The following is a 21,135-nucleotide window of genomic DNA, read 5'->3' on the forward strand; positions in this document are numbered from 1 at the left end:
AGGATACAAAAAGTCTCCTACAGGATGGGAAGCATATCCTTGCTGTTATTTACCTTACAAAGGTAAAAGGGACTAATCTGTGTTTGCAACATCCTCTGAGACCCCCAGCTGAAAAGTGTTAACAGTGATATGTTAATTCTTTCCACTTTTATATTGCTCCCCCTTTTTTTCTCCAGTTTTTCCCAGTTTCTCTCTGTATTCCAGTCCTGAGCCCATTCTCACTGGCATTTTTTAAGATCTTCCTTCCCATGACCTTCAGTGAGAATTGGATCAAGCCCCCATACACCACATCGGCAGGTTTTATTGCACCATGGCTGACTACCAACCCAGTTTTGCAGTGTCTGTTTGCTCCTTTATCGGCATAGCCTTTATGATACAGAGCTTGCTCTGCTCAGTGCAGTGACACAGCTGCTGGTCAATAATCAAGGCCAGTATGTTGATGTGTTGGAGTTATTTATTCATGCCTCTGCAATGTTCAAAAATTTACAGTATTTGGTACATATTAATGCAATAATCAAAGAAGCAGAGAAACCCTGTAGATGGTCACTTCCAAACTGTTGGCAAAAAAAGACGTAGAGAATATTTGAAAGATAATGGGAATACATCAAATTAGCCACAGGCTTCTTCAGAAACACAGCAGGTCCTTCTGTTAGTAGAAGTCTGTTGAAATTCAGAGCAAAATTCCTGTTTGTTTTGACAGATGTTAAATAGGCACTGTGTTAGAGAAGCATAATTATTCCCATTACAATCAGTATTTATACTTTTTTCAACATACCATCCACTGAAACGGTGAGATCATGAACAAGGCTGTGAGAAGAGATGATTTTCTTGATTTGATCACTAAAAAAAAAAATTAGGGAAAATAATCTAGGAAAAAAAATACTTTTTTTTTCTTTCTCATAATGAAAGATTAATTGGGAAAATGTTTATCTGTTTTATACTTTAATTCTTTGAAAATTAGTTAACTATTTAGTGATGGAGAATTGAAGTATTTGGTTTTGAATAATATCACAGTTAAATATTTGAACACTTAAAGCCTTTGTTCTGTTTTTTCTCATTCAGCAGACATCTCATTCACTATCAGTCTGAAACCAAATTTTTATGTAAGTGCACATTCAAAAATGTTGCCTCATCCCAGTCACAATGAATAAGGTGGGCAGTACTTTCCCATCACACTAAGAAATAGGGTGAAGTCCAATACAAATTGTGTTATCTAAGAGGCAGTTTCCTACTAAAGATGAGTAAACATGTTATCTGTACAAAGGGGAATATTTTTAACTGTTCTCATAAAGCAGTGGTTGTGTCAGTAAAGCTGTAAAGCTGGGAGGTACTTTTTAAAGGTGACACACTAAAGCAACAGCATCTAGTTCTAATGCAAAGCACAGTATTTCTTAAAACTGTCTTGTCTATCTCATGGATCTCTGTGAAGGGAAATTATTTTTTTTATCCAGTCAATATATTTTTTGGTCAGTCGTGTATAAACTCCAGGCATGTTTCTTCTTCCACATCCTTTTCCAAAAGAAACGATCCCACTGTATCTACTGGCACAGATTAACGGCCCACCTGAATCTCCCTAGAACACAAAATAGAAGTAACTGTCAACGTATGTTCATTTCTCCCCAGAGGAGCATGCAGTGCCACCTGCAGTGCATAAGCATGTTTGGAAATGTTGCTTCTAACCTGTTCCAACCTATGAAATGGATCATTTGGCTTACATCACTTCATGGAAGTTCAGTGAGGTATAAGGAGAGGTTACTTTTCAAGCCTGAATGAGCCTTTGATGTAAATGTTGTAGACCAGCACAGTGCTATCATAATTCTATTTCAAAAGGGGTTCTTTTATTGTTAGTATAAATTGATTCTCACTTCTTTTGTAATTGGCCCTTCTGGAGACAGCACAGAAGACATCAAAAGCAAGATCCAAACAGCACTTTTGAGTGTACAGTTAATTCTGTACTATTCAGATGTTGACAACTGGAAAGGATCTGATGATTCAAACACTTAGCTAAAGAAATGCACCTGAAGTTAACTGAGATAATCCCAGACTCAAATTCCCATACTCTTGATCTTGCCACGTACATTGACCTAAACTACTCAAAGTTTTAACTCTTCTTTTTCACAGCAATAAAGTCTCTTACAAATGTGGTTAAAATCACTATGAATCTGATCAGTCTCATGAAGTGTCGAGCACTGCTTTGTTCCCAGTAAAAAGGAAACAGTTGTTAAAAGCACATCCCCTTCTCTTTGTAACTTTTCTTCTTACCTTGCAAGCATCTCTCCGCAAAAATTTATATTTTCCTGCAGCACACAACATGTTGTTGGTTATTTTTGTGGAATTTCTAAATTTTCTCTCACAGCTTTTTCTACCAACGATTTTAAGAGTTGTTTCCTGAAGATATTTTGATGGCTTTCCTGAAGATGTGACTCCCCAGCCTGCCACCTTGCATGTTGTGCCAGGTTTGATATCTTCACAAGAGTCAGGCAGAGACAACAGTTGCACATATTTATTCAGCTTTGCAATACTGTTCAGCTGGAAAAAAGAAGAAAAAAAATGCTTTCTCATGCAGAAAGGAAAGCATAATCTAGTTTCAATTGGCATTTTCGTCTCATTTACCTATACTTTCCTTATAAATCACTTTTCAATATTTAAGAACTGATCCTGTGCTTAACTGCCCCTTTGCAAATCTAAAAGAATTTCCCTGCTGTCTGTATAGCAATTCCCTATCTATGGCACCAGTAGTGAGTTCAAGCGCGGCTTCCCATTGACTACAGTAGGAAATTAATAACCTGCATAGCAGTTAGGCTGTTGGATCTATGTCCTATTTGAGAACCTACCTGGCCACTGAACTTCCAACTTGCAATCAGACTCTGTTGTTTGACTGACACACAGAAAAGTCTCAAAGCATGGTGCAATGTACCCAGTAACAAAGATGAAAACAAAAACTATAACCAATTAGACATGACAGCAGTGTCATAATTGGCGAAAAATGAGGTCTTGAACTCTGACTGCCAATTCTTTGCTCTGAGAGATTCAAAGGGGCTTAAATGATCCAAACTGTCTGTGTTTTGTTGGCCTTTACCTGACAGATTCCTCCTTCAGCAGAGGACAGCTTAAGCCTGTAAATGAGAACATAGCTGAATGCTAACACATATCCCCAGTGTGCTTGGTAACGGTTCACAGCTACCTAACAGACATTTTCTGTTTTACACAGGATCACCGCACAGTGATTTGTTTCACAGGTGGTTATACATGTTGCTGAATGGTTGCCAGTTAAATGATTCTGCCTTTACACATTTTTAAAACGTGTTGGCAGCCACTTTGGTGACTTGCAATGTTTGACACCACCACTGCCCTCAAAGAAGCAGACCACCAAGAAAAAACATCGTTTTATTCCATGCACTCAAATTCTCCTTCGTCTTTGCAACCTTAGAGGTATTCTAGTATTGTTCTGTAGTATAGATTTCTGGTCACAAGTTTAACAAAATCACAAGTTTATCCAAAAAATCCTTACAGTTTATTATCACTAGTGCTGGTGGGAATTTCCAAAGATGAAAAATTTATCCCAAGTCACTTAATACTACATTACAGCAGAACTGTAGAGATGGTAGGTGAGCCCTGGTACTAATGCTATCCTGTGTCAAATTCAGACAAACAATTTTATGGTATCCATGTCATTCTGGAACAGAATTGTAACCTTCAGCTCTAGAAATACTACTTTCTGGGGATCCATTTTGATACTGTGTTCACAAATAACCTGGTGCTCCTGATAAGCTGCTGGTGGCCACAGGAGAAGCCAGTGAAATGAACCCGTCTGCCTTTGTAATCAAGCAGATGGAGAATGCTTACTAACATCTGGGGGAAGGAGCTTCTCACACTTGGGCAGTGATAAGTCGCTGTGGGCACAGTTGTCTGTAAATGCTCCAGCTAGTTCCAGAAAGGGACATTGCTAGTTTCCTCCCTGTGTCATTGTCATATCAAACTGGTGATGCCATCTAAATATTAAAAGTTAGGTTCAAGTCATCACTTTCTTTTCCATATAATTCCACCAATTATTTCAAAAGTGTGGTAACTTTCATAATATACTGTACCTAGTCAGTTATTTTAAATATACATATTGACCTTTTACATGAAACTATTTCTTCACTATCACAGCCTTAACACTAAAGTATAGCCCAAATAAAGATCCATCCAAGATTTCTTAGGCATCATACTGAAGTCATAATGTTGATGTTTTTAAAAGTATAGGCAAGATGATGTACATCATCTTGCCTATACTTTTAAGGGACTTTGAAGCAGCACTACAACTGCTGGTACCAGGAAGACAGTTCTCCAGAACCATTTGACCATCTACAGGTTTCCCACATAGAGACTGCCCTCTCCCTATTCAAAACACCCATGGTTTCCTCCATGTCAACCTCAGAGCTGGATTAACAGAGTTTTCAGTGCAGGAACACATGAGATATGAGCCAGGCTGAGCAGGAGCAGGTATGCAGGAAATTCTTACAGCCCTGCCCCACTTTGGCATCCAGGAAGATGATGTTGGTGAGGACATCTTTCCATGCTTCATTCTGCAGCGTCCTGAGCCGCCTTCACTATGTTACCAGTCTGTGCTTCTACAGATTAATTCTTCTATGTCCTGTATTATCCGTACTTTTACTTTATGTGATTGCCCCAAATAATTAAGAGTAAGTTTCATCCCCATCTTGTTTAGTTCAGCACAAGGTATCCCTTTGGGATACAGGTGTGACCCAGACTCCATTGCACACATCACTTCAGTATTGCCTTTGAAAAACCACTAAAGAATGTGTTTTGAGGTTTTGGAGGGGTTGCTGCAGTGAGTGGGTTAAAGGGAGTTTTAGAGCACAGAATGGGCTTGAAATGTCATCCCTGCTCACAGTGCCAGTGATCCTGTAACCTTATCTAGATTAGTACAACCAAAAGCATAATGTTCTGTGACATTATTAAACTAGCTAAACAATGTACTCTTCGATATCAAAGAACAGCCAAAACAATCATCAGCAAAATTCCTTTTATAATAATACAACAGTAATTAACATAATACCTTGAGGAGCATTATATCATTTTCCATAGAAGACGTGCCAAACTGAGGATTAGGAAAGTACTGCAGAACCTCAAATATCTGCTGTTCTTTTTCAGCTATGGATGCTTGGTGGGCCCCAAGAACGACTCTAACTTCTGATTTCTTTAATCTGTAATTTAAAGAAAGTACAGGGAGAGAAGGTTACTACTGGAATTGAGCAACATCTCTCAAGATAATCAAAAGACATGTAACATAATACAATTTCATTTTACAAGAACATGATTAAAACATAGGGAAGGATATTGTTCATTTCAATGTTTTGACATAAGCTCGTTTTTTCCTCTACAAAGTAACATTTCTTTACTGTAAATCTAGTTTGATGAAATAATGGTGTGATAGCTGACCTTCAGGGATTTCCAGAGTTCAGAATTAATTTCATGAAAAAGCCTACTGGCTTTTTAAGGAACGTTCCTTTGCACAAGCACTGCTGGTACTGATGCCTTTCATTAATTTTTTAATGCTCTCCTTTGGACTTATGACCTAATCCTGCAAAAGACTGAAACATGCCTGACTAATAGCATGTAGGTCATGTTGCTGACATCAGTGAGATGTCAGAACATACACTGATACCCAATACTCATTCTGAGCATTATGCATACGGTAAGATTCGCTGAAGTGGACATCTTTAACATTAGTAAGAGTTTTGTCCTTAGCTTTGCTAAATACAGGATACAGCCCATTAAAGAAGGATGGGTGTTGCCTAATTCAAGACAATCCTATAGTGAATATTAAAAAGGGAGACCGCCAAAACCGAGAGTTATATGTCCAGTTTCTGCTAATAAACAGTAAAAGTTAGGCAACTCATAAATCTCCCTCTCCCCCAAGCTGAGTATCATCAGAAATGTATTTATTAAAGTTTGCGTTTCTTCATTTTGCTCTGCTAAATTTAATGCAGCCCAGTAAGATGACATTGCCAGAAGACATACTGCTGGTTTTCTGTGCTTCATCTTCAGAACACAATCTCACTACACACAGGAAAATTTATTGAAGCCAGAACAAAGATTTTATCAATCCAAACAAAAAAAAAAGTTATTTTCTTCATTCCAGCTGCATGTTTCCCTGAAAGATGCAATTAATTTATTTGTACGTGAATGTTTGCTTGTGAAAACAGCTGAAAAGGCAGTGCTGGATCCTACAAATTTATCTTTTTATCTACAAAGCACATTTACACAGTGAGAATTATATAAGACTCATAAAACTCCATCCCTGGGACTGTTTCATGTGCCATCCTTAACAGAGGTGCAATTACTGGACTTGCGGAAAGCCCAGGCAATCAGCCACTGTACATACAGAGAAGCCTGGGGGGAAAAAAAAAAAAAAAACAAAAAAACCCAACAAAAACCAAACAAACAAGCAAACAAACAAACAAAAAACCGCACTGCCACCTCATCCTGATCTCTGACGGGTTGTTCTCAGGCCACACAGAGACATAAATTATTTCAGAATTGAAAGACAAAAGTCTAAGACAAAAATTATTTCAGAAATTGAGTCTAAGACAAAAATTATTTTAGAACTGATTATCACATAGTATTCATTAGTTAGGAAGGCCTACATGCACTACAATTGCATCTGCTAAGAATAGTCTAGACATAGCATACTGTGGGTGGGTTTTGCATGGGAATCATGCAAAATCATGCTCAGGAGAAGGAGACCAGACCGATGTTCATTCAGTTTGCCCCAGTAGCAAGACTTAAAGTCAGCCCAAACTGATGTGCTTGTTAGAAAACCAAACAAGTGACCAGAGAACACTGTCCACAGGACCAGAGACAACCAGTGCCCTTTCCACTGAATAGCTCCCAAATCTGAATTTTTATAACCATAACTGAATCGATATCTCTGACCCATTGACTGAAAAGTGAAAGACTCCATAACCCATCAAAAAATCCCTTAATTCCAAAGAGGAAGGCTTGGATTTTGTTTTGTAAATGTTCAAAACAGCACATGCTAGGCGTGAATATTTTCTACTCTTACAAAAAATGCAACCAAACCTGATTCAGTTGAAGAAATGTGAAAGTCAAATTCACTTAGAAAGAAGGAGCTGTGTCCTCTATTTCAGACTAACTGACGGTAGAAGGCTGGCCGAGCTGCCCACGCTGTGTTTGAGGAGGTCAGATTTGCACAGATTTATTGTAGTTGCTAACTTTTAGTTACTCAAAATACAGAAGAAAAAAAAAATGGAGAACTAAAGTTTAATTTAGAGAACATTTTAGCAAAGCCAGGGCTTTTCACTTCCTAACATGAACAGTAGATGTCCTCCTTACCCCGAGCCTGCTGTTCGACAGCTATGGCAGCCTTGGAGCATCCCACCTGGGGAAGGAGCACTTGTGCTCACATTTGACTTGTCAAAAGGATAAGGCTCCTTGTCATAGTCGTGACTGACATTCAGTTTTTGTGAGCCCAGATCATTTAAAATGGGAGGAATAATGTTTCCATCTAATTCAACTTCATCTCTCAGGGTGTTTCGAGGCTTAGTCCCAGTGCACACAGGTAAGATTTGTTTAAAGCACTTTAGAATATAACCCCTTCTCTAAGACACCAATGTTTCAGATGCATAAATAATGAATTGGGTCTTTTATCAGCACAGTCTGTATCCTGTGGCACTAGCAGCATTTGACCAATAAGGTAACTATGCAATACAGATCAGTAGTTTACAAAACAACTTTAAACAGAATGATAAGTTCTTAGATCAGTTTAGTAAGAGAACTGCAACTTTTACCAATTCTTAAAAATTCAATATCCACCTTTCTTTACTTACAAGCTTGCACACCATGCCCCACCTCAATGAAGAGTTAAAATTTCCCCAGCATAAGATACTTACTGACAATGTGCTGCTGTCAAAACCCATTGCTTTTCCACGAGAACTCCTCCACACCTAGTTAAATTCTCTGTCTGGATAGCAGCCATATAAGGCCAGGAATGAGGTCGCACAATGTGTCCTCCGATAATATCCGTGCAGCCATCTGAAATGACACAGAAGTGCAATTATGTTACATGTTATCCAGAGGAATTGGGAATTCGGGTATTTTTATCCTTAGATGAGTACTCACATCTTGGGGGTAGGGTAATAGCAATTAAAGAGAGCAGGAGAGCTGACAGGTGGCTTCTCATAGCTGCTGCTATTAACTGACAAGAGCATTGTAAATTAAGATACAGCCTTTCTTATTTAAATGTCCCCTACAGGAAATGGTGGTTGAAAGGTTTTATGAATAGCATTCTCTCTTGTTTCCCTTTACATCATTAATGTTGTATTATTTAACTGCAGCTTGGTTTCTTTAGGTTTCTTTAAAACCTGTTTCTTGAATCCCAGACATGTGTCAATATTAATTGGTCCAAGTCTTACAGGAACTTCAACAGCCCTTCACCACAGGTATTAGAAACAAGCACATAAGAAAATTCCTGAGCATTACATGGGATGAATGTATAATGAAATATAAGGTCTCAGAGAATTCAATGCTCTTTTGACTTTAAAGAAAAAAAAATGGAAATACATGAGATAATTAAACTGGCCACCTTCAAGCTTGTGAACAAATGAGAGAATGAATACAAGGGCCACCTGAAAAGGCTTCACAGTACAGCAGTGAGAGGCAAAATTCAGGGCACATAGAACACTAAAGTCATTCGTAAACTGTGGGCCAAGATACATCAGCAGCCAGCAAATCCTCTGCAGAATTATACCGCCCAGGTAACATTTTCAGTTGAAAGGCTGAAAAAGATTCATACGTGAATTTTATGAAAGCAATTGAGAGTTGGCAGACATCTGTTGTCTGATAAGCTTAGGAATGCCTGACACAAAAGACAAGCTACACACATGGAGGGCAGAGCAATTTGTGTTTTCTTAGCAATAATTTTTGAGGGTGCAGGATTCAGATTCAGAAAACCCTAGAGTGTGCAAGTGACAAATGCAAACAAAGTATCTACTCAGTGGTCACAACAAAAAGATAATAAGACACAGTGGTGGGAGAGACATTTCTGTATTGCAAACGTCTGTGTCTGCACCCATGTTTTGCACACTGTGCTGGTAAACCACTACAAAAAACCAGCATGCCCTTGTGTAGAGAATTTAAAAAACCTGCTATCATCTTAAGTACCTTTAGAAAGAATCGGAAATGTAACTTGCCCAATATAGCTAGCTGTCATTTTTATTCAAGAGTTGGAGAACAGCAGCTCTCCAGATTGTTGAATGAGATTATAGCACTGAAATGCTTATTTCTATGGCACAGAATCTTACTAGCTATAACCCAGTTTGAAAATGTACATGATGCAACACAATGTAACACGTTTCACATTTCAGAAGACTCTTCCAAAGCTCTTTTAAAAGAAAACATGTGACTTTTAGACTTCATCAGCTCATGAAAGAGCCAGCTCAGGTTACTCCAAAATCACTCTCTATCCTCCAGCTAATCCTGGGATTATTCGAGTGCTGGAGGTTATCTCTGCAAAGAGGGTTCTAAAGGCATAATTATGTTCAAGTCCTTTATGGCTTTGCCGTCCCCCTAAGGGCTATCTTAGAAAGCAGCATAAGAGACAAAACGCGCAACAGACCCACCTTCTGACCAGACAGGAGAAGGCTTGTGTTTCAACAAGATAAGAATGCTAATTAAAATGTCATAAAATCAGACTTTGGCAGATATTTATAAGTGGTAGATGAAAGAACGGTACCTATGATACCTGGTGATACTGTGTTTGGGACAAGGTTGAAAAAAAGAATGGCAGTGCTAGAAACTGCTAATAGTTACAGGGGAGGTGCAGGTAGTGAGGAGAAAAATAGAAGAAAATTCAAAACTTGGTGTGGTTTTACAGTGACAAAGACCTCTGCAATCTCCAAAAATAGCTCCACATCTGCCGCCTTCAGAGAAATCACCAACAATTATCCAATTAGTGCAAAGCTAATGAGGTAGGATCAGATGCTGAAAGGAACGAACATCAGATTCCTTAGCCCTGAGAGGCTCCTGAACAGCCCATATAACTCTTCAATGGGGAATGGAACGGGATTCGTCTCTGATCCGGAGGCCACTTGGGGTGTCTAGAATGAAACTATACATCTTTATGTGGGCAACTGAGTCAAGTCTAAATTTATGTGAGCTGAGTCCCACTGTGTAACTGGACACATAGTGACTTGCAAGGTTTCACCCCAGTACTCATATGTTAGCTCTCTGCCAGTGCTACAGAGAGACATGAAGGGGGGCAGATCCTGTCTTCACACCACAACAGATGATGCAATTTCTCACTAAGACCTCTGCTGTGAGCTACGTTGTTAGGGAGGTTTTTGCCTTTGTCGTAGTTACAAATGTCAAATATCCTTAAGAGGAAAAACAAAACCCACATCCTTTTCATTTAGATATATATATTAAACAGTGGGGGGAACACCAGACAGAAATCATGGGAGCTTTCATCAATTTGTCCACATCTGCTGCTGTCATTCTCCTGGTAATTCATGGAGGTAAGTGCCCAATTCGATCCTTTTGAAGGTAAATGCTGACATATAGAGTTCTAGTTAAGCCAACATGTATTAATGTAAAGGAAGTAGTCACGATTATTATTTGAGTTCTTGTTATCAGCTCTTTTCCACTGTCTGCATGTTTTTGATCTTTCATAAAGACAAAATAATTTCTGAATGGGTAGTATGAATTAAAGCTGCAGAGGACAGGCTATCTGAAGGAGTTCTGAGGAGTTAAAATAATGATTTTCTGACCTTTCTTTCCAGAGGCATACACATACATTAATCTTTTTATTTTCTGTTTTTCTGAAAAACAGATTCATGTAATGTGACTCTCACTATGTAGCTCAGTTTCCAGATGTCCACATAAGTCACATACTGTACATTTATCATGTGGCAGATCAGAGGTTGTTACTCACAATGAAAGCTAAGAAATTAAACTTAGAAGAGAACTTCAAAAGAAATCTGTGCAAGAGCAATACTTTGATGTTTTTCTAGCCAAAGCACACCTCACTGATCTAATTTTGGTCCCAATGAAGCATACAGAAGTAGTACTGTTAAGCAATTTTAAAATTGTCTACCCTGAAGACTAATACTGTGACATATATACATACTTGTGTGTCTGTATACTTCATAATTACTTTAACTGTTTTTTCTAAGAGACTTTGAGTGTCTTAGAGTATTTTTTAGCCCAGCTGTGTATCACAGAATCACAGAATCATCTAGGTTGGAAAGGACCTTGAAGATCATCTAGTCCAACCGTTAACCTAGCACTGACAGTTCCCAACTACACCAGGTCCCTCAGCGCTATGTCAACCTGCCTCTTGAACACCTCCAGGGATGGGGACTCCACCACCTCCCTGGGCAGCCCATTCCGCCTAACTACCCGTTCTGTAAAGAAATACTTCCTAATATCCAGTCTAAACCTTCCCTGGAAGGTTTATTGTGGCTTATTTTTATTTTTAGGTTTCTGTGTGGATATCATTGGAGGAAATGAAGTAGCACCACACTCCAGACCATTTATGGCCTTAATCACTGGATCAAATGGAAAAGCTATTTGTGGAGGAGCTTTGATCAAGGAAGACTGGGTGTTAACAGCTGCCCACTGTAACGTGTAAGTTCTGACTCTGATTCAGAGATTGTCCTTAGTGGGTATCTGGTGTCTCTGTTCAAGAAGGATAGTTAATATCCCTGGTGGGTTGTGCATTTAGCATGACAATGATCATGTTCTGATTACTGTGTTTTATAATTTATATTGACAAATGTGCTTTGGTGAGTAAAAAGTAATATAGCAAGGTATACTGATATTTACTCTTTCTGAAGAAATATTTTGCAAGCTTCTATCTGCATGCAAGCACAGAATAACAACACTGAAGTAGTGAATTTGGGCGAAAGGTTTATCCCTGTTTTCTCAGTCGACCAGTGCACTAGGCCAGAGGACGAGCCAGTCTAAATAGCTGCTCAGAAAACAAAAATAAATTCTTGTCATTTTATTCTGTAAAAGATATGCAGTTCACCACAGAAAGAGACAACATGCAGTTATACAGGAGCAAAAATCCTCCAGACAGATGACAGGAGACACTGAGAGATCTCTGCTCTACTGGATATGTTGGCTTGTCAGTCAACCTTTCTTCTTCCTGTCTGACTCAAGATGCAAATGGATATTTGGCCCTGCAGAGTCCCTCAGCAAGACAAGATGTGAGGTTTAAATGGCGTCCCACCCCTTGCCTTTGTAGGGAGGACTGAAGCTGCTGCTGAGCCAGACCTCACACAGGCGCTCTGTCAACGGCCTGCCTGGGACCAGTGAATCACTGGACTCTACAAGCATCAGAGAAGTGTAGCCATCTCTCCTGTCCCCATCCAAACAGGGAGATATATGGGACCTACTACAAAGAGACCATAGGGCCCAAAAGCCGTTGTATTAACATAACGTAATGAGTGTTTCCAAATGAGATCGCATTTAAGAGAATATACAATAAATCATTAACTTAATGATGCTCAGTCAACAGACAGCTCTTAAGAGCTGAAGGAAAGGAGCAGCTCCTTCCTAGGGGTTGTGTTTACCACAGTAAGAAGCAAATGAGAGTCCACCTACACATCTGCTCAAAGAATATTCTCCCATTCATCTGTAACATACATTGTCCTCCCACCAAAGGCTATACACCTGTAGTCTGATATAAAGGTCCGTTTGGACTGCTTGACCAAGGAGTGCTAGACTCCTGGTTTCTCCACCAGAGAGCCCCAGCAGGCACAACTCTGTTACCACTTTAGTATCTAGTAAGTATATGAAGTTTCAGAAGACATTAGAGAATGAGCTATGTCTCACATGGACTCAGAAAATGGTGTTGAAATGGTGTTATGGCAAGGCAATGGTACAATTCAGTCCAGTCATGATGATCTCTGAACTAACAGTGCTGTGAGCTATGCCCTAAATTTTCAGCACAAATTGCAGAGCGCAGTTGGTGAGACAGCCAGGCTAATGCATCCACCCCTCATTCAGTTCCCAAAGGGAAACAATAGCGGTAGGTTCAGAGTTAAATACCTGAACTCTGTCTATGCTCCCGGGAAGCTGAAAATAGGATAGAATTTCAATTACTGAGTCAATTTTTTTAACTACTTCTAAAAACAGGGTAATCTTTTATATTTTTCTAAATTACTGTTGCTTTTCAGGCACGAGAAAAGAGACTCTGTAGCAGCTGGACATTATAGCACCACATTCAACAGCAAAGAATTATGGAGTTACGGCAAGTAAATCCCATTAACCACGTTGTCTTCTCTTCTCAGGGAAGGAGGGAGAGTTATTCTTGGAGCTCATTCTCAGAAAGCAATAGAAAGAGAAAAACAGTTTTTTCAGATTGCAAAAGAAATTCGCCACCCATGCTACTGTTCCAATCATAAGGAAAATGACATTATGCTTCTGCAGGTATGGACTTACACATCAGTGATGGAATACTCATCTCCTACGTGTAACAGTTTCTTCTTTCTTGTGAGGGAAATGAGCCAAGGGAGTTTCTGGTGACTTTTTTCTGGGGTGATATAATCTGGTCTGCTAATCCAGTAGACTGGGGAATCGGGGATGCACTGGGAACTAAGGCAATCAACAATTCCTGTAATGCATGCCAGTGCTAGAAGTAGAAAAATTCTGAAGCTTGACCAAGATATTTCAGTTTCTGGATTTTCAGTGAAAGAATAAAGATTGTCCACAAAAAGAAGTGTATTTCACATACAGAAATAATTTGGTTAAAACCCCTAATGTTCTGTCTGAAAAACAGTTCTAATTAAAAATGTCTGACTTCTCTGATTCTCAATTTTGCCAGCTTCAGTGATTAGTTATTTTGTCCTCCCGATAGTCTGAGAGGCAGAGAAGTATAATAGAGTGTCTTTTAGAGCTAATATTTCAGCAGAAGCTAAATGGGCTTTCATCAGACAAAGAATATTCATTTTTCTCATTCTTACATTGATTACATAAATTCTGTCACGAAGAACTGAGGAGTCTCAAAAGGATTTGCAGTAATCCCCCATTACCACAATGGAAAATATCCAACGGTTAAACTCTGCCCTGTAGTAACTATTTTCCACATCTTTTACAGCTTCAGAAAAGAGCAATACTTAATAAAGCTGTGCAGCTGATTCCCCTGCCTACTTCAGAAGATGATCCCAAACCTGGAACAACTTGCACAGTAGCAGGATGGGGACAAACTCGCAATCATCTGAGAAAGCCTTCTGATACCCTGAGGGAGGTCAATATCACTGTCATCAGTAGGAAAATCTGCAATGACAACAAGCATTATAAAAACAACCCTGTTATAACAGACAACATGATATGCGCAGGGGATAAGAAAGGAGGAAAGGACACGTGTTTTGTAAGTATTTACTGTCTATATCCACATAGATTATACTAAAAATAAAACATAAAGTACTAACTTTTCACATTTATAATTTCTGCCTCTCTTCAGTTCAGTGAAGAATTTTATTAAAAATCAGTGAATTTACCAAGGTTTGTTCTTCTAAGCCTTAAAATCAAAACTTCTGATTGATAAATTCACCTTCACTGACTTTGGATATTGTGGTTTTATCTGGGCATGGCAGATAGCTATTCTCTTTTTCAATAAAATTATTTTAATAGAAAAATCTCCACAAAATAGCTTATGAGCCCATTCTCAAGCAGGTAACCTCAGTGGAACAACTTCTCTGATGTCAGAAAGCTTTGAAACAGGTTTTGCTGATAAAAAGTATTTTGTCTGGGTCTCAAGTCAAATGCACAATTGTGTAAGAACTACCACATTTTAAAAGATTTAACTATTGAAACAAAGTTACGAAAACGTAACAATTTCTAGAGACATTCTGCTTTTCAAGAGGAAAGATTCCAGCTTTTTCTTTTCATACTCAAAAAGACTGCCTATTCCTTAGCACTGAGCTAGATTCAGTCCCCATTACTCACACTTGAAAGATCAGATTGAAGTCTTTTTTTCTTTTTTGCTAATGAAAATCTTGACTTGCAAGGAGGAAAAAAAAGAAATCCACAATAGCAGTATCTACATTTTTATTTCCTCCATGCAACTGGTGCAAACTTTATTTAAAAGAATCATTTTTTAGCTTTTCTAAATTTGAATGACAATTTTTTTCCCCTTTTTCCAGGGGGATTCTGGTGGACTTTAAGATGCAATAATGTGATGAGAGGCATCACTGCTTTTGGGAAGGCTAACAAGTGTGGTACTGCTGATGGCCCTGGTGTCTACACTCGACTCACAAAGCAATACCTTCAGTGGATAAGGAAAACCATAAGGGGAGCCTAATAGCTTGGGTTTTGACCAAGTGATTTCCCACCTGGTATTTGTGTAACAGTATCTAGTTTTGAAACATGCTTTCAAAAAGAGCTTCATTATAATGGTAAAAGAGGTATTCTCACACTGAATTTTAGCAGCTTGATGTCCTTGTAGATGAACATGCATATGTCTCTTTGCAGTACAGAGGTGATCTTAACACAGTCAGAACACAGTGCTCTGCTACAACAGCATTTGTAATTTATACTGTCAGCCATGGACTAATTTGACGGGTATTTGTGACTCAGGATTCCAACATTCTTGTGTTGCACATTCAGTCTGAGCTCTATGTGGATGAGTATTTCTGACCAAGAATCTAATCCAGCTGTTTGTGTCCTCACTGCATTTCAAGTATATACTGCACTCTTCTGTATTTGCACTTCTGCAAATAACCCTGTGAGATGCTAGGTACAAGTCCAAACACCTGAAAAACTTGCTGGTTTCTCCCCAGCAGAACTCCTGATTTAACAGGTGTAGGGGACGGGTAAGTTTCAGCAAATTAAGTTTCAGCAACTGCACTTGACTGTGGGACATAAGAAGTGTGCATTTCTACCTGTCTTGTATTTGAAATCTTTAGATTTCATTCCTTTATGTACTTTGCATTTAATAAAGATATGGCAATAAAAATCTGCTACTTGTAGTTGTCAATTTATGTGGAAAGCCCCATATGTTGCAGTACAGATAGCCTGTGTACACAATGTTTTGGATGTGCAGTGTGTCTGCAGAATGCACCAAGATCAGCAACATTATGTTAAAAACTCAGCTGAAAACCCATCCTCCAGAGAAATGACAGAAAGAGTCTCAGCTGGAGTATCAGTATGATAAAGCACTGTTCATAACATAAAACAGTGTTAATTTTATGATGCCACTACTGCTGTTTCAGATATGCAGTGAAATTTTTAAGTGTTTCAACCACCACTTGTCAAATAGCAAACAGACCTATCGGGAAAAACGCTTCTGCCCATCTCTGTATTAACAGTCTTTGGTATTTTCAATGCCACGAACACCTCAAAAAACAACTGACTTCATCTGATCTTGCTGAGAAGAAATATTAGTTTTGTCATAGAGGAATAATGAGGGCTGGGGAGGGAGAGGGCCTAAACTACAGGGATCTCTACTGAAAGTTTTGATGCCGAACATCATCTTTTATGTTTTCTGTCCATTACAAACAGTCAGGACTTTTCACATTCATTATTCTTATTCCTAAAATGTTTGTTCTGACTCTTGGGCTGAACACACAAACAAGCACACAAACCATCACAGAGACACACACAAAGACAGAAGCAGAGCAAGAGCAGAGAGGATTCCCAACCAAGTAAGATGGCAACAGTGAAACTGACAGGAGAATTTGTCCGGCTGACTGGTACTGACACCCAAAGTGGTGACTTTGACTCTGTCTTTAAACACATGTGAGACAAGTCCAGACATGTTCTATTCTTGCAAACTACCAAACCCTTGCTTAGGAAAGAACTGATTCTGAAAACCTTTGGAAAACAAAAATTTCCTTATAAATCTAGTGAAAAATCTGTGGCTGATCTTCAAGACAACTGATCACCTAGGGCTATTTTACTCTTCCATACATTAGTCTTACTTAATTTCTTTCCTCTTTGCCCATTTTTTCACTGTCTTTCTTTCATCCTGCTATAGCATTTTTTTCATCTTACTGGTCTTTGGTCTCCTTCTTCCTCTTCCCTGGAAGTCATAGGCAACATCCTTGTCAGTAGAAAATCCCACTCAAAGCCTATCATTCAGTATTTTTCAGACAGTCGTTCTGACCCAAGTGTTGCAGAACCTTAAGAGACCAGGAAGGAGAGGTTCTGACCAAGAAGTTTACAATGCATGAAGAAATATGCAGGAAAAAATGTACAGCCTTCCCCTTCTAGCTTGAAATTTAGGATCTACCCCAAAATACTTTAAAAACTTTTTTTTTTTACATGAGTGTTATTTAGTGAATTGTGCAAAATGAGCCAGTGCACTTACATGGTAAACAAAACATTCAAGCCTGTGTCACCACTGCCAGTAGTGGAAAAAAAGCAGAAGCAAGAGCAAGATAGAACTGAGTTTGCATCTAGGTGGGGACTTTCTCTGATCAAGAGGCATGAACCCACGTCCAGTACAGCTCCACCACTATGGGATGAAACCCATACAAGTTTATGTACTAGCTAAGAAAAATGGTATGATCATTTGATGTCATTGTGACACCTAGAATGTAACAATTTCTTCTCTGTGGGGGAAATTAACAGGTATAAACTGCATTACACAAATTAATGCAACATTTATGTAGATGTTGGGGATGGAAATATTAACACAGTAATGATTTAGCAGCAAATCAAGATTTATTAATGACTAGCAGTACTTAACCAATTTCATTATTTACAAAATAATTCAGTAAAATACATTATAATTAAAATAGTAACTTAACTACACTTAACTACAGATTCAAAGATGACAAGATTCACACTAACTTACTATACGATACCTTAAATCAATACATATATGCATTCACAAACACAAGACATACAGACACAGAGACAAAAAGCATTTGGATTCAGTGAAATATGTGTCCCCCCACACTTGTGAAAATAACAGTGTATACCCAAACACATCGGTAAGCAGAGAGAGAGTGGGTGAAAGAGAAGCTAGCTCAAAGTTAAAGGTTCCCTCTCCTCCAGTTTAAATACTCACAATGCATCAGCTTTCCTCAACGGGCAATAATTGAGACTCGAGAGGGTCGACTTCGCCCTGGCCTCCCGTCAGCTCTATGGACGGTGCCTTAAGGGTTTTGGTACCTGAGAGGTGTCCCAGCTCAGGGGAGATGCTGGTCACAGGCCCGCTGCAGTCCAGGAGAGCTCAAAGGGTCTCACTTGGGGTCACTATTTATAGGGTCCGAGATAACTGACTTTTGTCAGGTGCTTTTCACTCTGGCCCAGCTCAAACAATGAAGTATTCTGGCGTCTTCCACCAGCTGCACAAGAGCTTGATGGCTGTGCAATTCTGTTACTGTTCTCCTTTGGCCACATCCCAGGTGCAGACGTACCAGGCTGTCAGAGGGTGATGGGCTGTTATAGCTCTTCCCAAGAGACAGGGAGGGCAGAGTCAGGCTTGTCAAAGGGGTGCCTTAACGTTCTGTTTACGGCCATTAGCAGTCCTTACCTCCCCAAGTTGGAATCACACTAACCACTGAGCAGCCCAAGAAGGGGGCGGGGGGGGGGGGGCACCACCATGGTAGGTAGCCTCAAGTCAGATCATACAGTGGCTGAAGAACAGGGGGCTGTCTGCTACAGACTAGTGCATTTATGTGTGGAGACAAAAGGATTCCCCAGTCTGAGTTCCTTTAATCCACTTCACTGCATTACAGACAGACACTTTATCACATTGGTATACGTGGGAAGACACATGCCCTGTATGGGCAATGAAGTTTTTCCTCTTGCAATAATTATTTTTGTCCCAAAGTTTTGGATTCTGTGTACTGTACAGTGCTCCACCTTGGACAGGACTGTGGGGATGAAGGCCTGAGTTTAAGCAACTTAAATTTTACATAATCCTCTGTGCCACCTCTGGAGACTTAGCCTTTACTGCATACAGATCTCAGGTGCAGAACAAGCTGACCTCTTAGAAACGGGTTCTGATTTCTGCCTTAGACTGGGCCTGAACAGGCATGTAATAGGCAATGAGCTAAAAATATGCACGTCTACAGGGCGGAAGTCAGGATTTCACACTTTGACCAAGACTTCGTATGTTAAGACCTCTGCACTGGCAGAATGAGGCAGCTATGCAAGAACAATGATACACTTTCAGCAACTGCACTCTCTATACCTGCAAGTATTCAACAACATTACCTGCAAAAAATTAGTGAAACAGAATCACACTGCCTACTCAAGTCCTCAAATTCCTATTACAGAAAGATAGAAATTTGCCATGTGAAAGAAACTGGCAGTAAAGAAGCCTATCTAGAAAAGAAGCACATCCAGAAAAGGCACTCCAGTATGTTTAATTTCACTCCATATTAGTCACAGTCTGCAATTTAAACACATGCTTAAATGCTTTCTCAGACGTGGTCACAGAATAGAGCTACAGGTCACACATACAAGATTCTCTGATATTTATGGGGTTTTGGTTAGTTCTACTGAAATCAGTGACTTCTCCCACTTTTAGATACTATGTTAAAGTACTTCTGAGGCAATACAGTTTGACCACTCAACAATGAACAAGCATAATTAACTAAGAAATGAGCACTTCTCAGTCTGAAAGAAATGTATTTTCTTATTTTGACAGTTGAGCATCCAACAGAACATGCCTGGCTTCAATATTGACCAGCTCCTTCCCTGTCACAGCCCCCCATCCTGTGTTATACACTTCTTCCTATATTTGGCAAACCAATACCATTTAGGTACTTTCAAAGGAAAGAGATAATTTCAGGAAGAATCCAAAAAATATATGAGTAAACAGATTCATTCCACTTTTTTCCCCATTCAAAAGAGAAAAAAATATTTTTTAACATTTTTTAAAACATTTGAATTATTTAAAATACTATTTTGAATATTTAAATCAGCTGGTAAATATTTGATAAAGTCTGCTGCAACAAACATGCTCATATTAGAAGACAGGCACAGGATAAGTTATTTCCCATTCTTAGACTTCAGCTTCTTGGTAGTGATTTCTCAATTGATAATCAACATTCCCATTTTCTAACCTGTTTTGAAGACCACACGAGATGACATCAGAAACCAACAGTTTAGTAGCAGATTTATTGTAAATTAACATCTTACTAGATAAAAAAGATGAGTGGTCTTAACCTTCCAGATATAAATTTAGCAACCACGTGATTTATGAACAGCAGAAGATGAGGTTTTAAAAATTATGAGAACCAAAGACATGACAGTTTCACATTCATTTCCAGAGATACTTGTGCCCCTGTTAACACTGCCTATCTCTTTTCATGCATATGATCACAGAGTAATTTTCCATGGGCTGACACTGCTCTACTCCCCTAATCTCCCTCAACTACAGGAAATAGTCTAAATAAATCTCCAGCAGAAAAAAAAAAAATCCAAACAATATGAGTTTCTGAGCTCACAGGGCTTTTAATATACCAATGCAAGAGTGAATCATTACCTCTTGCCCCTCATAATTCTTAATAAAGAAAGCAAAGCTCTGTAGATAGAACACATTTTGAATAGCAATACTGAGTTGCAGCTGAATAGCACTGAAGACCAATTCTGACATTCTGACTTAACTGTTGACAGTGTACAAGTCTTACACAGGCAAACCTGTCCAAGAGGTTTGGGCCTTGTAAGCACTAAATAAAATTTGTAAGAGGGTGACAGCTGCCAGGTTCACTGACACCCAGAATTAAACTGGTACCCTTAACGAATGAATAAACTAACTGTTGTGTTTGATCCAAACAGCATGCTTCTTTTACTATGTCCATCTGGCTTATTAACCAGTTGATTACATAATTATGCATAATAATTCTACTCTATAATAATTCTATTATTATGCAATTATTTATATTTTCAATCGTTGTCAAACATAGTAGGTGGATTTAAGGAAAGGAAACAATTAAAAATTCAATAAAGATAGTTTTCTAATTAAGCTAGTTATCACTACCACTATAAAAATAATAAAGAATTCCCAAGAAATCAGTTATATTTAGTTACAGTTACATATTTAACGCAGATCTCTAGAAATATTGAGACAGATTCTGTACCATGATCTATGTGATATATAGAACAATACAGACCCCTGGACTGGTCTCTGCTGGTTCTAGCCTT

At 38.9% G+C, this 21,135-nt stretch overlaps 2 protein-coding genes across 2 annotated transcripts; one reads left to right on the forward strand and one right to left on the reverse strand.

Annotated features, from left to right (window-relative positions):
- Positions 1-1,006: 1,006 nt before the first annotated feature.
- On the reverse strand, positions 1,007-8,209 carry LOC141918393 (granzyme K-like). Its single transcript, XM_074812801.1, has 5 exons — positions 8,149-8,209; positions 7,920-8,061; positions 5,063-5,210; positions 2,263-2,529; positions 1,007-1,573 (listed from the first exon to the last, which is right to left on the reverse strand). Exons 1-5 carry the CDS (start codon positions 8,207-8,209, stop codon positions 1,412-1,414), a joined length of 780 nt encoding a protein of 259 aa, XP_074668902.1. The 3' UTR covers positions 1,007-1,411.
- A 2,256-nt stretch (positions 8,210-10,465) lies between these two features.
- LOC141918279 (granzyme A-like) lies at positions 10,466-15,972 on the forward strand. Its single transcript, XM_074812560.1, is given in 6 exon segments — positions 10,466-10,541; positions 11,505-11,652; positions 13,323-13,461; positions 14,129-14,401; positions 15,177-15,189; positions 15,192-15,972. Coding segments are annotated over 6 exon segments (777 nt in total). The 5' UTR covers positions 10,466-10,480; the 3' UTR covers positions 15,335-15,972.
- Positions 15,973-21,135: the final 5,163 nt, after the last annotated feature.

Source organism: Strix aluco, chromosome Z (genome assembly GCF_031877795.1).
Source record: "Strix aluco isolate bStrAlu1 chromosome Z, bStrAlu1.hap1, whole genome shotgun sequence".
Taxonomy (NCBI): domain Eukaryota; kingdom Metazoa; phylum Chordata; class Aves; order Strigiformes; family Strigidae; genus Strix; species Strix aluco.